The 12,228-nt window shown below is 45.6% G+C and overlaps 1 protein-coding gene across 5 annotated transcripts in view; it reads left to right on the top strand.

Moving 5' to 3' along the window:
- Positions 1-12,228, top strand: part of TTC28 (tetratricopeptide repeat domain 28) — a 118,222-nt gene that overhangs the window by 90,126 nt on the left and 15,868 nt on the right. For 4 of the 5 annotated variants that reach the window (XM_032447826.2, XM_015877937.3, XM_015877938.3 and 1 more), the window contains 6 exons: positions 582-691; positions 975-1,104; positions 1,523-1,741; positions 3,693-3,858; positions 6,624-6,764; positions 11,765-11,909. In XM_032447826.2, coding sequence (XP_032303717.2) covers positions 582-691; positions 975-1,104; positions 1,523-1,741; positions 3,693-3,858; positions 6,624-6,764; positions 11,765-11,909 — 911 coding nt within the window. Of the gene's footprint in view, positions 1-581; positions 692-974; positions 1,105-1,522; positions 1,742-3,692; positions 3,859-6,592; positions 6,765-11,764; positions 11,910-12,228 lie in introns of those variants that run through there. The other variant, XM_085555992.1, reaches the window with a different exon arrangement.

Genomic DNA, 12,228 nt, shown 5'->3' with positions numbered 1-12,228 from the left:
AACAGCTGAGCCCGTGGAGGTGAGAGACTTGGAGAATGATAGAAGGGAGCAGACAAGAAGGTGCTACTGGAAGTGAAACAAGCACCAAGTTGCTTACACCAGGATCCTGCCCTCCTCCAAGCCGTATGGAGCCTGTCACGAGGCTAGGAAAGCTGCTGGGAAACAAGCAAGAGTTGTGGCAAGAGGCCTCTTCTCTGGCAACATTTGGTAGCATAATGTGATTTTGATTAAGTGACTGTTAAGGTTTAAGTCAGATTTCCTGGTAGGAGCGTAGTGAGTGTGTATTAGGGCACTTAGCTTTAACTTCACCTGGGGTTGGGTCTCGGTCCATGGAAATGACTGCCCTGCTTAGGCACGTCTTGTGCTGGTGTTGACTGGAGTGTGAACAGCTGCTGCGCAGCACTTCCACAGCTGACATCTCACTGCTCTGCATTGCTGCTGTCTGCCTGCCTTGGGCACCATGGAGCCATAGGGCTAACCTGAGCCAGCAGTCCCCAGCAGCAGAGGCAGGAGAAATACTCCACCTGGCTGCCAAAGTGACTTCTCCCCTGAGGCTCCCTCTCACTCTGACTCCTTTTCAGGACTGAGGCTGGCAGAGCAGCTGGGACGCAGAGAAGATGAGGCCAAAATCCGCCATGGCCTTGGCCTCTCCCTCTGGGCAAGCGGGAACCTGGAGGAGTCTCAGCACCAGGTATTCTGTGGTCTGCCCTGTGCTTGCAGGCTTTTGTCCTCTGAGCTCGGTGGGTCACTTCTGTCCCTGGGGGTGGAACTGTCTGGTGCATCCTGGGGCAAGGTGTGCCGTGCACTCAGTACTCTCAGGCCCCTGTGCCTTCATCGCAGGTTACCTGCCCTCTGCTAGGGATGCTGACCCCCTGAGAGGCTGCCTGGGGGTGTGGTGGCCTTGGATCTTGCTCTCCCACAGGTGCTGTCTGTTGTATCTGTCAGGGTGTCACCGTGGCTGTTTTCCCTCCCAGCTCTACCGGGCCTCGGCGCTGTTTGAAACCATCCGCCATGAGGTGCAGCTGAGCACAGATTACAAGCTGTCACTCTTTGACCTGCAGACATCTTCCTACCAGGCCCTGCAGAGAGTACTTGTCAGCCTTGGTAAGAGATACCATCCAATGAACTCCAGTCTCATGCAGAGCTGGACTAAAGGTGCAGGGAGGCAGATCATAATCCAGCCTTCACTTATCATCTGTCTGATGCAGCACAGCACTGCGTTTATTTGCCAGGACAAGAAAAGGTGTTTCCTGCTTTGGATTTCAGGCACCTATGGTTTCTCTTCCATGCTTTCTCCATTCATTCTCTTTTTCTCGGATTAATTTCCCCATATATCGTGTTAGCTTTTGCAACCAAGATGATCTGTGGGACTGCATACCAGCGTAGTGACTACTCCTTCCAGAAATAAGTGCTGCTATATGTTTCTGCAGGTTTTTGTTCTGATTGAGGTAGCAGCTGTTTCTGTACCATGTGTTGCAAACCATGTTGATATCGCATTTGAGAGATAACTTTGTCTTTTCAGGTCACCACGATGAAGCTTTGGCAGTAGCAGAGAGGGGACGAACAAGGGCATTTGCAGACCTGCTTGTGGAGCGCCAGACTGGGCAGCAGGACTCTGATCCCTATTCTCCAGTGACCATTGACCAGGTCTTGGAGACAGTGAATAGCCAGAGAGGACTTGTTCTCTACTACTCACTAGCTGCAGGTTACCTGTACAGCTGGCTGCTGGCTCCTGGGGCAGGTAAGGTGCTTTTTGAAGACGAGAGCCTATGAACAAACCTTATAAAAAACTGTACCATTTGGAGCTAGGAATGAATGTGGTCCCACAGATTCTAGAACCGAGGGGCTGGAAACAGTGGCATAACTACAGCAATAATGACGTGGAAGTGCTTACTCAGGATTTTGACATTGACCTGGGAATGGAAATGTTTCAGATGTTTAATATTTCCATTTTCCTATCCCAGTCTGGATGTTTTTCCCACCTGGCAATGCAGAGCAGTAATGAGATTCCAAATCTGTTGGCTCTGTGAGAATCTTCTATGCGTAAGAACTCCTACTTTAATTATATTCCCGTGCTTTAGCCTTTCAAAAGCTTTTGACATTTATCCACTGAAGTGAATTGCAGCAAACAGAAGGGTGTCCCCGCTTCCTGATACGCCATTGAACTGCCTGATCCTCTGAATTCCACTTCAATAAATGTGGAAATGCTTATCACGGAGAAGCAAGGAGGATTAATTTGAAGAGGGTTGCTTTTTTTGCAGGCAGCTGGTTTTCATTATCTAATAAAGTGATTACTAAATTTTTGTGAGCTCTTTCTGGATATAATTTAATAATTGCAGCCTTTTAGCAGAACAAAGCTAAAGAGATAAAAAACTTTATTTAGATTGCATCAAAAATGCTTTGGGAAGGTAAGCAGACATTTATACATGACTGATTTCAGATGGAATGGCAGTGATTGGAAAACACTTCTCTTGGGGGTGTTTTGCAGTATTGCCTTTGTAGGTTTAGGATGATGTCATCCTGCTATGCCCCCAGTCACTAACTGGCCCTTTAGTTCCATATTTTGCTGAATAAAATGCCAGTAATTGTATAGTGTTGAAATCAAGCAGTATCTACATGTATCAGAAGTATACCAGCACCACAGCTGGTTTTCTCCTTGCCCAACTGATCCTGTAGAAGGGCAGCTGCACTCTCCAGTGCATGGATTTGTGGCTACTGTATTGAACACACTGTCAGGTGTAAGGGAGGAGAAGGACAGCAATGCTTTGAACTCCATCATGCAGGTTTCCTCCTGAACAGTTTTGCTGTTTCAGTAGTGATTCCGCCCCTAATCTTATTAGTACTGGCAGAAAGTGGCAGCCCAGGATCCTCTTATCCCACTGAAACTGTGTCCTTAGAGCCTCTTCACTAATTCTCTTTTCTTACAGAAGGAGCTGCTTTAGCATTGTTCCCCCACTCTTGCTAATTGATCTTTGCTGTCAATGCAAACAGGGCATCCAGAGCCTCCTTTCACTGTTGATCACAGTCTGTGGTACTGTAGAATTAATTGAATCAAGAAAATTATGCCTGTCTAAGGGGAAGAAGGCTTTATCTGGAGTAGTAGCTGAATTCTTACCAAAACAGCCATTGTTCTTTGTATTATTATTCACTGTGAAATGTTAACTTATAATATTCTACTATATTTTAACCTGCCTTTTCCTTTCTTTGTGTATAGCATACTTTTCTGCATAAAAGTGAGGGGAAAAGCCTTTGTGTGACTGCTGTAGTAATAATATTTTTGCTCAGAATTTGAGCCTGGTGTGTTAAATATATGTAATGAGAGACTACTAGAAGGCATTTTTCAAGGACAGCTATTGAAATGTGACTTGGGCTGGTAGATGCATCCATGAAAGATCTATTTTATAATTTATGTAAGATTGCTGCAAAAGCAAATGCATTCTGAATACAGCATAAAAGCACTCCTCTGCCTTTGTGCCTTTGAGCTATCATCTGCAAAGTACAAAGCTAGATCTTAAAAACCAAGTTGGAATACAGGAGGGCTGGAAATGCTCTGTGGAGACGCAGTACAGAGTGCTTTGCCCCAGTGGTGCTGCAAATGGAAAGTGTTGAAGACTGTGCCACTTTCCTGGACAGCTGCTGGCTGTGCTTCTCTTTCCCTGCAGAAATCATCTCACAATTCCTGTTCCTTGCAGGTATTCTGAAATTCCACGAGTATTATCTGGGTGACAGCTTGACAGAAAATGCCGGGGACTTCCATGAAGCCAACAGCATGACCCTGCAAACAGTAACAAATTCTGCACTGGAACAGTACATCTCGAGTGTGCGGGAGGCTCTGGGGGTGGATTCCTACTATACCCGGTAAGCTGGATATGGCGTTTAAAGCCCTGATTCTTGCTCTCTCAGCAGGAGGCACTTTGTATCATTCTCAGCTAATGGACTGAGAAGTGAGAACTGAGTGCTGCAGTAGGGGTGAATTTGTGTTACAGTGGCAACAAAATTCCATGTATCAGCCTTCTTAAAAACATTAGGTGCTCATTTTTCCTCACCTTACATTGGAAATTTGCTCAGGAAACTGCCGATCTCTTGCTACACCAATCACTTGTGGGTTTCTGCAGCCCTTTGTTACCACTCAAATTCACTTAATCTCATGAGAACTAATTTGTACTGTCCCCAAGTCTTCACACAGTGACAGAAGAAAGACAACCCAAATCTTTGTGACACCAGAACAGTAGAGCCTGGCAGTCTGCACTCCATGCCATTTTCTTGAGGGATACAAATGGCAGAATGCAAGCAGATTTATGGCTGTATTTGCCTTGGATAAGTGGCAGAGGAGAAGGAAATTAAACCAATCCCCAAAACAGAGAAACCTAAAATAAACCATGCATCAATATCCCAGACAAGAATGGGAAGCTGATTGGTATGAGAAAGACAGAAAAGATGTCTGAATTGAGATGGACAACATGTATCTAGAAGAAAACGTATCTGAACCATTTTCTCTGCTTGGTTGCCTTGTTCTCCAAGGAGGGAGGAAATGTCAAAGTGATCTGTGTGGTTTATGTAGCTCTGCAGCTAGGAGATGGATAAAGGAGTTTTGTTCCTTTGTGTTTAGCTGCACAGTGATTTTCTCATCCTTTCTGTTTGTTCTAGTGCTGTGTGTAAATGTTTTTGTGACCACAGCACTGACTATCCCAAAGTGATGATACAAGACACAAAATTATTTGAAAAAGTATATTCTACTATTCCGAAAGCTTCTGGAGAATGTGTTTTTTTGCTTCTGTCTCTCTGAGTGCAATGTTGGAGTCTGGAAGATATTGCCATTGGGGAAGGATAAGCTGTAGTGATTCAGTAAAAGGAGGGTTTCAAGGATGCAGAATTGTGCTCATGTGGACCTTTGTGTTACTGAGATACAGACAGTATTTATAATGCAGAGTTTGAACATGAGCAGGTGAGCTGCTGCTGTTGTTAGCAAAATGGTGGCTCTGGCACAGGGATCTGTCGGGTTAAAGTTAAGCTCTGACCCTCTCTGGCCTCAGCGCAGTGTGAGGTTGCTGTTTTCTGAAGTCATGCAGCAACCTCACAAGGGAATTGTTAGGGTTGTGTCAGCTGAGTTCTGTAAACAAGACCAACTGCTGAGATGGATTTGTGGACAACTCCTAGTATTGAGACAGTCTGAAACCAGAAGCAGTATTAACTGCCCGTATTCATACCCTTATTGTAGGTACTGTTGCAGCATGGTGGCATGTCTTCCCATTTTTTGCTCCTGGAAAGGAAGGGATGCAGTCATGGTATGAGTCATCAGGATTTTGCTCTGGTGGTTTTAGGTTCTACAGTGCAGCCTTGGCTTTGTGCTGAAAAGCGTTCATCACTGCTGGTCTAATTACGCTGACAAGTAACACATACCTGCAAAAAATGAAGTGCGAGGAAGTTTGATGCTTGCTTGAACTTGTGCTGGGACAGATGTCTTTCTCTTCTAGGAGAGCTTGTGGCCAGCTCTCTTGGGTTCATGAACTCAAGATTTTTGCTTCTTTTAAGAGCTCAAAACATTCACTGTAATACCTAAAACCGTGCCAGGACTCAAGACTGTGCATGCCTGCAGCTGGAAGAACATCATGCAGGACACAGCTGTTGACAGCCTATTCTTCCTCTCCATTTTCTTTCTTCCCTCCTCTGGCTGTTGTTCAGCTGCCCAATGCCAGTGCTCAACTGATTGGCTTTTGTCAGGGCTTGTTCGCTCAGGTTATGAGATAATATTGACCTGGAAGTATATTTACAAGATATCCCATGGTCCGTACAGCAACAAATGGAGTTGCCTGTGCTGAGTTGTACCTTAATTTGATTTATGTGCTTATTATTGGAAAACATGTCGTTGCAGAAAGGCTGCAATATGTCAGGAACCCACTGAAAGGAAAGAGATGTGAGATGCAGGACAGCTTTAACAGGCAGGAAAGCAGGTTTAGCTGAAGTGTACAAATTCCAAGGCTGGCAATGCACCAGATGATGTGCAATTTATTTATTTAATTAAAGGAAGGAGTTGTTAAAAACATATGTACAGTAGTGTGTTTGCTTTCTGTCTTTACAAAGAAAAACCTGCTATCACTGTTTTTGACAGAGACGGTAATTTAGGTGTTAACATCAGGAAATGCAGAGTTTAGAAGTTTTGCTCTCTGTTGCTGCTGTCTTAGTTGTCACCATGGAGTCTTTATTTCTTTTATTTTATTCTATTTTGTTTGTTTCTTTCCCTGTTTGTATAATAGGAGCATCAACACAGCTGTCTTTTGTATATTGAGCTTTGCCAGTGTAGGGAACAAGCAGAACTTGGAGTTGTTGTGGAAAGGATGCAGTAACGCATGTTCTTAGGCAATTCAAGGGCCAAATTTGACGTTTCCTGCAAACCTCAGCTTTTCTATATTGTTCTGTAACTTCAGAAATCATTTCCCATTGCTGGGCATGGGGGTTTGCATCCTGTATTTCTACCACTGTATATAATCCAGGGACAATTTGACTTTAGTGTCTGGTTGAGGTTGCCTGAAATCCATTTTCTCTCAAACTGGCTGAGCATTTGTCACAATACTGTTGTTCTTTCCTGCACCAGTGACTCCTTCACCGTGCTGTTCCCTCTGCAGAGCATGTGCTAGCAGTGAGACTGAGAGTGAAGCTGGAGATATCATGGACCAGCAGTTTGAGGAGATGAATAACAAGCTGAACTCAATGACTGATCCAACTGGCTTCCTGAGGATGGTCAGCAGGAACAACCTCTTGAACAGGTGAGAATGTAGCAGTGCATTTGGAGATCAGCAAGGAGAATGAGATGCCTTGGTGTGACCTCAGAGTGCAGCTGATGACACTGGTGGTCTTGCTTATTCCTCTATGCTTCAAGGACAAGAAACAGCATACCCTCGTGACTGAAGTAACCATTCATATGAATATGTCTTCACAGTACTGATTCTTGTGGAACATTAAGTATCTATCTTGTAAATAATGTCCACATCTTAGGATGTGCAGTGGTCACTTTCTCTCCTGAGCAGAGGCATTTCCCTTCAGTCTTTTCTCTTCTTCATTTGGTGTGGATTTCTCCCTTTCTCAGGGAGCCCTGTGTCTCACTCCTGATGGGATTGAGAATGCCTTGTGCTGCACGTTTGTCCAGCCTGGGATGGTCACTTGGAAGATCACCAGGCACTCCACACATAGGTGACCTGTTGAGTCTTGGTTCTGTTCTACAGGCTCAAGTCTTACCTGTGACGGATAGAGAAGTCCTGCTAGCCCCTGGAAAGTAATGGATTCCTATTGCTTCCTTCTCTAAAAATAGACATTTTCAATAGAAAGGAGGTAGAACAGCAAGTGAAAGCATCATTGTGCTTTCTTCTGAGATAGAGTGCCACCCGCAGAGACCTTACACAGGACTGTGTATTTCAGTTAGGAACCAAATAGCTTGGTTTGGAAGAGCAGGGAGTGGCATCTTCATTACATTTCCAGGTAATAGTGATAGCTTAAGGTAACAGCCAGCGAGGGCTTGTCAGCAGTTGTTAACTGGCATCTCTGTCGTGAGGGGCAGCCATTTCTAATTTTCTCATCTCCTGGACAAGTTCTATTTCTGACCGGCTGAACACCTGCAGAGGAACTTTGTTTTTGTCCCTTCTGTCTGAGAACTGTGGAACAATTGAGCTCTTTTCTTATACACTTCTTGTGGAAGTACTTGTTTCTGTGGGTTATAACTGTACTAATTAGCACTAGCTGTGCAGTCTCCACTCATTTTCTACCTCTTACAGTGTGCTCAGGTTTCAGTCTTTCACAACGCTGCTGTTAAGGGCAAGCATTCAAAATAAAAATTGAAAACAGAAAATTTCCAGTGTCACCACTCCCATAATGGAGAGATGCTACATGATGCAACCCAGGGTTTCTGGCTAGGTCTGTGCTCCAGCATGGATTATATGAGCACAGGGTACCCCAGGCCTTTCTCAGCTGGAAAAGAAAAAAGCAATCAGCCTGCAGTGCGGTGAGCAGACACTGGAGCCTGTGAGCTGTAGTAACAACATCACATGAAACTGGGAGCTTCTTGTTGCTGCCAACGACTGGCCTGCTTTTCTTCCCACAATCTATGTATGTATCTGTTCATGCTGCTGCAGTGGTAGTGAGCTATCAGTACTTCCTAGTTCAGTGTCAGACAGACCCTCCAGGGGTATGCATGCCCCACCGATGATGAAGGTCTGCGTAGAAGAGAGGTTAAGAGAAATGAAGGGAACAGGCTGCATTTCTGTGCCCTGACTTTTAGAGCTTTGATGAGAAACAGTGAGCTCTCTGAGTCAGCAACAGAATTGAATAGCTAGCAAAGTATAAACTGTGATCTTCCAGCTTCAGTCTCCTGTTCCCTTCTGTTGTGTAATTGTTTTTCTGCCAGCTAATGCTGCCATGAGGTCATGCAGCTGGAGGTCAGTGCTGAGTGAATTGTTGCTGCTGTAGTGCTTCAGATGGTGGTAAGTAACACTGTGGTTCACAAACAGTGCTTGAAGGTATGGGCTCTGTTTGCCTTGGCTTCTGTGCTGCAGGGCACAAAGAGGAGTAGGGCCTGCTTGGAGCCAAGAGTAAGAGTTTGCCTTTCCCACTGCCAAGGCAGGCCTTGCATTCCTTATGTGGGGCCTGAATGCAGTGCTCACATGTTTTGGATCCTCAAGGGAGTTTTCATGGCATGAGGCCAGTGTGAGTTCTTTCACGCACAGGAATTGCACGTGCTGTTAAGGACCCATGTCAAAATGAGGCCCTAAGAGATGCTGGAACTCTTTGGAGCCATCCAGACTCCATTTCTGGTGATGAGCAGGTGGCTGAAAGAAACCCTTTGGTTTGGGTGAGTGCCTTCTGGCTGCTGTCATCGAGTAACCTGGTGATTCTGGCTATTAAGTAGAAAGTAATATGATTTTTTTTTGTTATTATTTTGGCAACTCTGCTTAGAAAAGAAAGAATAGTTGGGTTTGGCAGTTTAAGTTAAGGAACTTCTGAGAAAAAGTGGACTTCAGAGGAGATAGGGGCACTGCAGGGATCTCAGTGTCTGCCTGAGCTGCTGATGCCACTGATAGAGCACTGATGTGCAGCAGCTGCTGGGTGTTAGAGACAACGGTGGCTGCTTGAAAGCATCCACATAGAGCTCATATCTGAATGTTTTTGGAGCTTCCCACTGCTTGGTATCATGGCTGTGTCAAGATGCTGAATTTGGATGTGGTGTTGCATCTCTCAGAAAGGGCTTTTTGAGACAGGCTTGCCAGGTCTGGATGTCCGTTTGTCCCAAGGCCGACAGGTCTGCAGCAGTTAAGTCTTATATTCAAGCCTCCTGAATGTCTCTACAAGGTCATGAGTGGTATTTATCTCGACCAGAGCCCTAACAAGTGCCAAGACAAGAGCAGGCCTTTGCTGACTGCAGTACAAGCTGCTGCCTCCAGCCTTAGTGCAGCCACATTCACTCTCTACAATCAGAGCCAGTTCCTCAGAGGCTTGCAGGTCAAATTAGGCTGAGCTCAAGGCTTGTGTGATGAGGGTTTTCTCTTCCATTCTCTGAGATCCTCAAGGGATCACTGCTTTGTTCCTGTGTCTCCAAGATAAAGGGAGGAAGCAGCATTAACACTGACATGCAGGCATTCCTGAGCCCCAGTTTGTTGTTTGCTCTGCTTGCTGCAAATCACCATTGCCTTGTACAAGGGGTTGTAAATAAGCAGCACTGTGCAGTCTGTGCAGACTCCGAATGAGACATATTTATTGTTCCAGATATCAGGGGAGGGAACACAGCAAGAACAAGGTAGAAGTGCTCAGCCCTGTGTCTGTGCAGCATCCCAGAAGCCAGTGCTGGGGAGGAGTGTTTGCCTGAAAAATTCCAGTCTCTTTCATTACATTGAAATCACTGGGATGTGGACCCTGTACAGGTCCCTGGAGGGCTGCTCATTTGTACTCTTTTGGGAGGAAAGGGAGAGAGGGCTCCAGATTCAGTCTGCCTGCTGCAAAAGATGTCTGTCAGCCTCCTACTATGGTTTTTCTCACTCTCCTTTGTGTACACACACAAAGGATGTGAAAGATTTATGACACTCCTTTGGTTTTCTTTTAATAAAAAGTCCTGTTTGAGTGGTGAAGGGATAAATCCGGATGTTCTTGGCTGTGCAAATAAGGTGAAGGGGGCTTTACTCATTAGAGCAATCAAGCTCCTATCCTCTGCAATAAATTAGTCTGTGAAAATGGCTTAACATGGAAGACAAGGCTGTGAGTGCCACCTGCTGGCACATGGCTGCACCCTGGGAAGGATGGAGCTGTTGGGCTTGGACCAGGGCTCTTCTTGCTGGCTGGTTCCTGGATAAGCAGCAGAATATCCCTGACATTCCCTGCTGCTATATCAGATGGAATATAGTGGAGGAATGTGCCGTAAGCACAGGGATCAGGGCACTGGGGATGCACAGAATCCACAGCATCAGACAATCACAGAATCAGTGAGACTGGAAGGGAACTCTGGAGATCATTCGGTCCAACCTCCAGGTTGGTATAACACAGTTTTTATTTCCTGATCAAATTCTAAAGCCTGTGCTTGATATTCTGGATACACCGGTGCTCTACAAAGTGTGCTCAGCTCAGTCAGCTCTGCAGAGGGATTTAGAGGGGAGAACACAGTGCTGCAAGAGGTAAAACTGAGGAACAGAGACAAGGGGAGTTGTTCAAGGAGAGCAGTTGCCGCTCAGGGACTGGTGTGCATTGGTTGGTGGGTGGGAAGCACTTGTGTTGTGCATCGCTTGATTTGTAAATATACGTATATATAAAAACACAATTAGTATTTTTTCTTCCTTTCCTGTCTTAATAAATAGTTTTTATCTCAACTTGAGATCTACTTAGCTTTTTTTCCAGTTCTCTCCCCTATCCCACTGGAGTAGAGCAATGAGTGAATAGCTGTGTGGTGCTTTGCTGCCTGCTGGGTTAAACCACAGCATGCTTAATGTGCTGATGAGGTGTGAGGGGTTAGTTGTGAGTCCGGGAAGCTGTAGCTGCTTTCCTGTCATATATGTTGGCAAAAGCACATGGCACTGGAAAGTATCTGAAAGCTGGAACAGCGCTGTGCTTCTCGGAGACTAGGAAGGGAAGGAGGCTTTCTTTGTGCAGCAGCATCAGAGCATGTTTGAGGCTGGGGTTACAAAGAATATCAGATGCTTTTGGCCCCATGGGGACACTGAGGCCCTTGTGGGTGGCCTTTTATGCCAGGGATATTGTTTTTGTTACTGGACAGCCCCACTGGTGACTCCGGTTGCACTTCAGGCCTTGTAGTACTATTACTGTAAAACATCTCATTTCCCTCCCTTCCTCTTTTTTAAAGGCCCACCTGTTAAAACTTTCTGGAAAATTATCCTTTTCATATAACGTGGTTGTTTGTGGCACCATTCCAAGGATAACCTTTCTGGGGAGCTCAGCTGCTGGATTAGACAGACCAGATCAGGGCAACTTCATTTCCTCCTTGGGGCCATAACTTTTTGTGCCCGCACCATCTCAGGCTCCTTAGAGTTCTGGTGTTTGGTGGTGCCTGGCAGCCAGGTAGAGGTGCCTGGGGAACTTGTGATGTTGCTGTCATTGTGCATTGTGGTGTGAACCTGAATGGGAGAATAAAACCATGGTGTGAAGCATCTCACAGTGCTCAGTCCTCTGCTTGGACAGACTGGGACTGGCTCTTTGTCAGCGTTCTGAAGTCAGTGCAACCTACAGTGGAACTCAGTTCTTTGAAACTAACCTCTCACTTGCCTTTATCCCACAGGAGCAGTCAGAGCATGACCAGTCTGTTCAGCAGCACCGTGTCCCCTGTTAAGGATGGAACATCTTCTCTTCCAAGGAGGCAGGCTTCCTTCACCAAACCCCCACTGCGAGCGCTCTACGACTTACTGATAGGACCCATGGAAGGAGTAAGCTTCTAGATATAGAGATTTGCTTACAGAAACTCCCTGTCACTTGGGAAAGCTGAAATGGCCAGCCTGGGGGGTTGTTTTGAGGCATGATGCCTTAAGCTTGGTCTTCCCATGTGAGACTGAATGTAGTGGGAGAGGAAAACCAAGGACCACTTCCAGTTAGCTGCCAAAGTGTAATACTTTTGATGAAGGAAGTGTGTCCCTGATTGCTAATCCTAATTAGCAAACTTGGCAGACTCACTGAGGAACAAATAGATCAGGAAGAGTGAAAAACTGTTATAAGTATGGGGAAAAAAGCACCCATGGAAACTGAAAC

Source organism: Coturnix japonica, chromosome 9, assembly GCF_054131305.1.
Source record: "Coturnix japonica strain WE chromosome 9, WE-NBRP24, whole genome shotgun sequence".
In the NCBI taxonomy this organism is placed as follows: Eukaryota; Metazoa; Chordata; class Aves; order Galliformes; family Phasianidae; genus Coturnix; species Coturnix japonica.
Note: the sequence above shows the minus strand (reverse complement) of the source record. Positions and strands in the feature narration are given on the sequence as shown.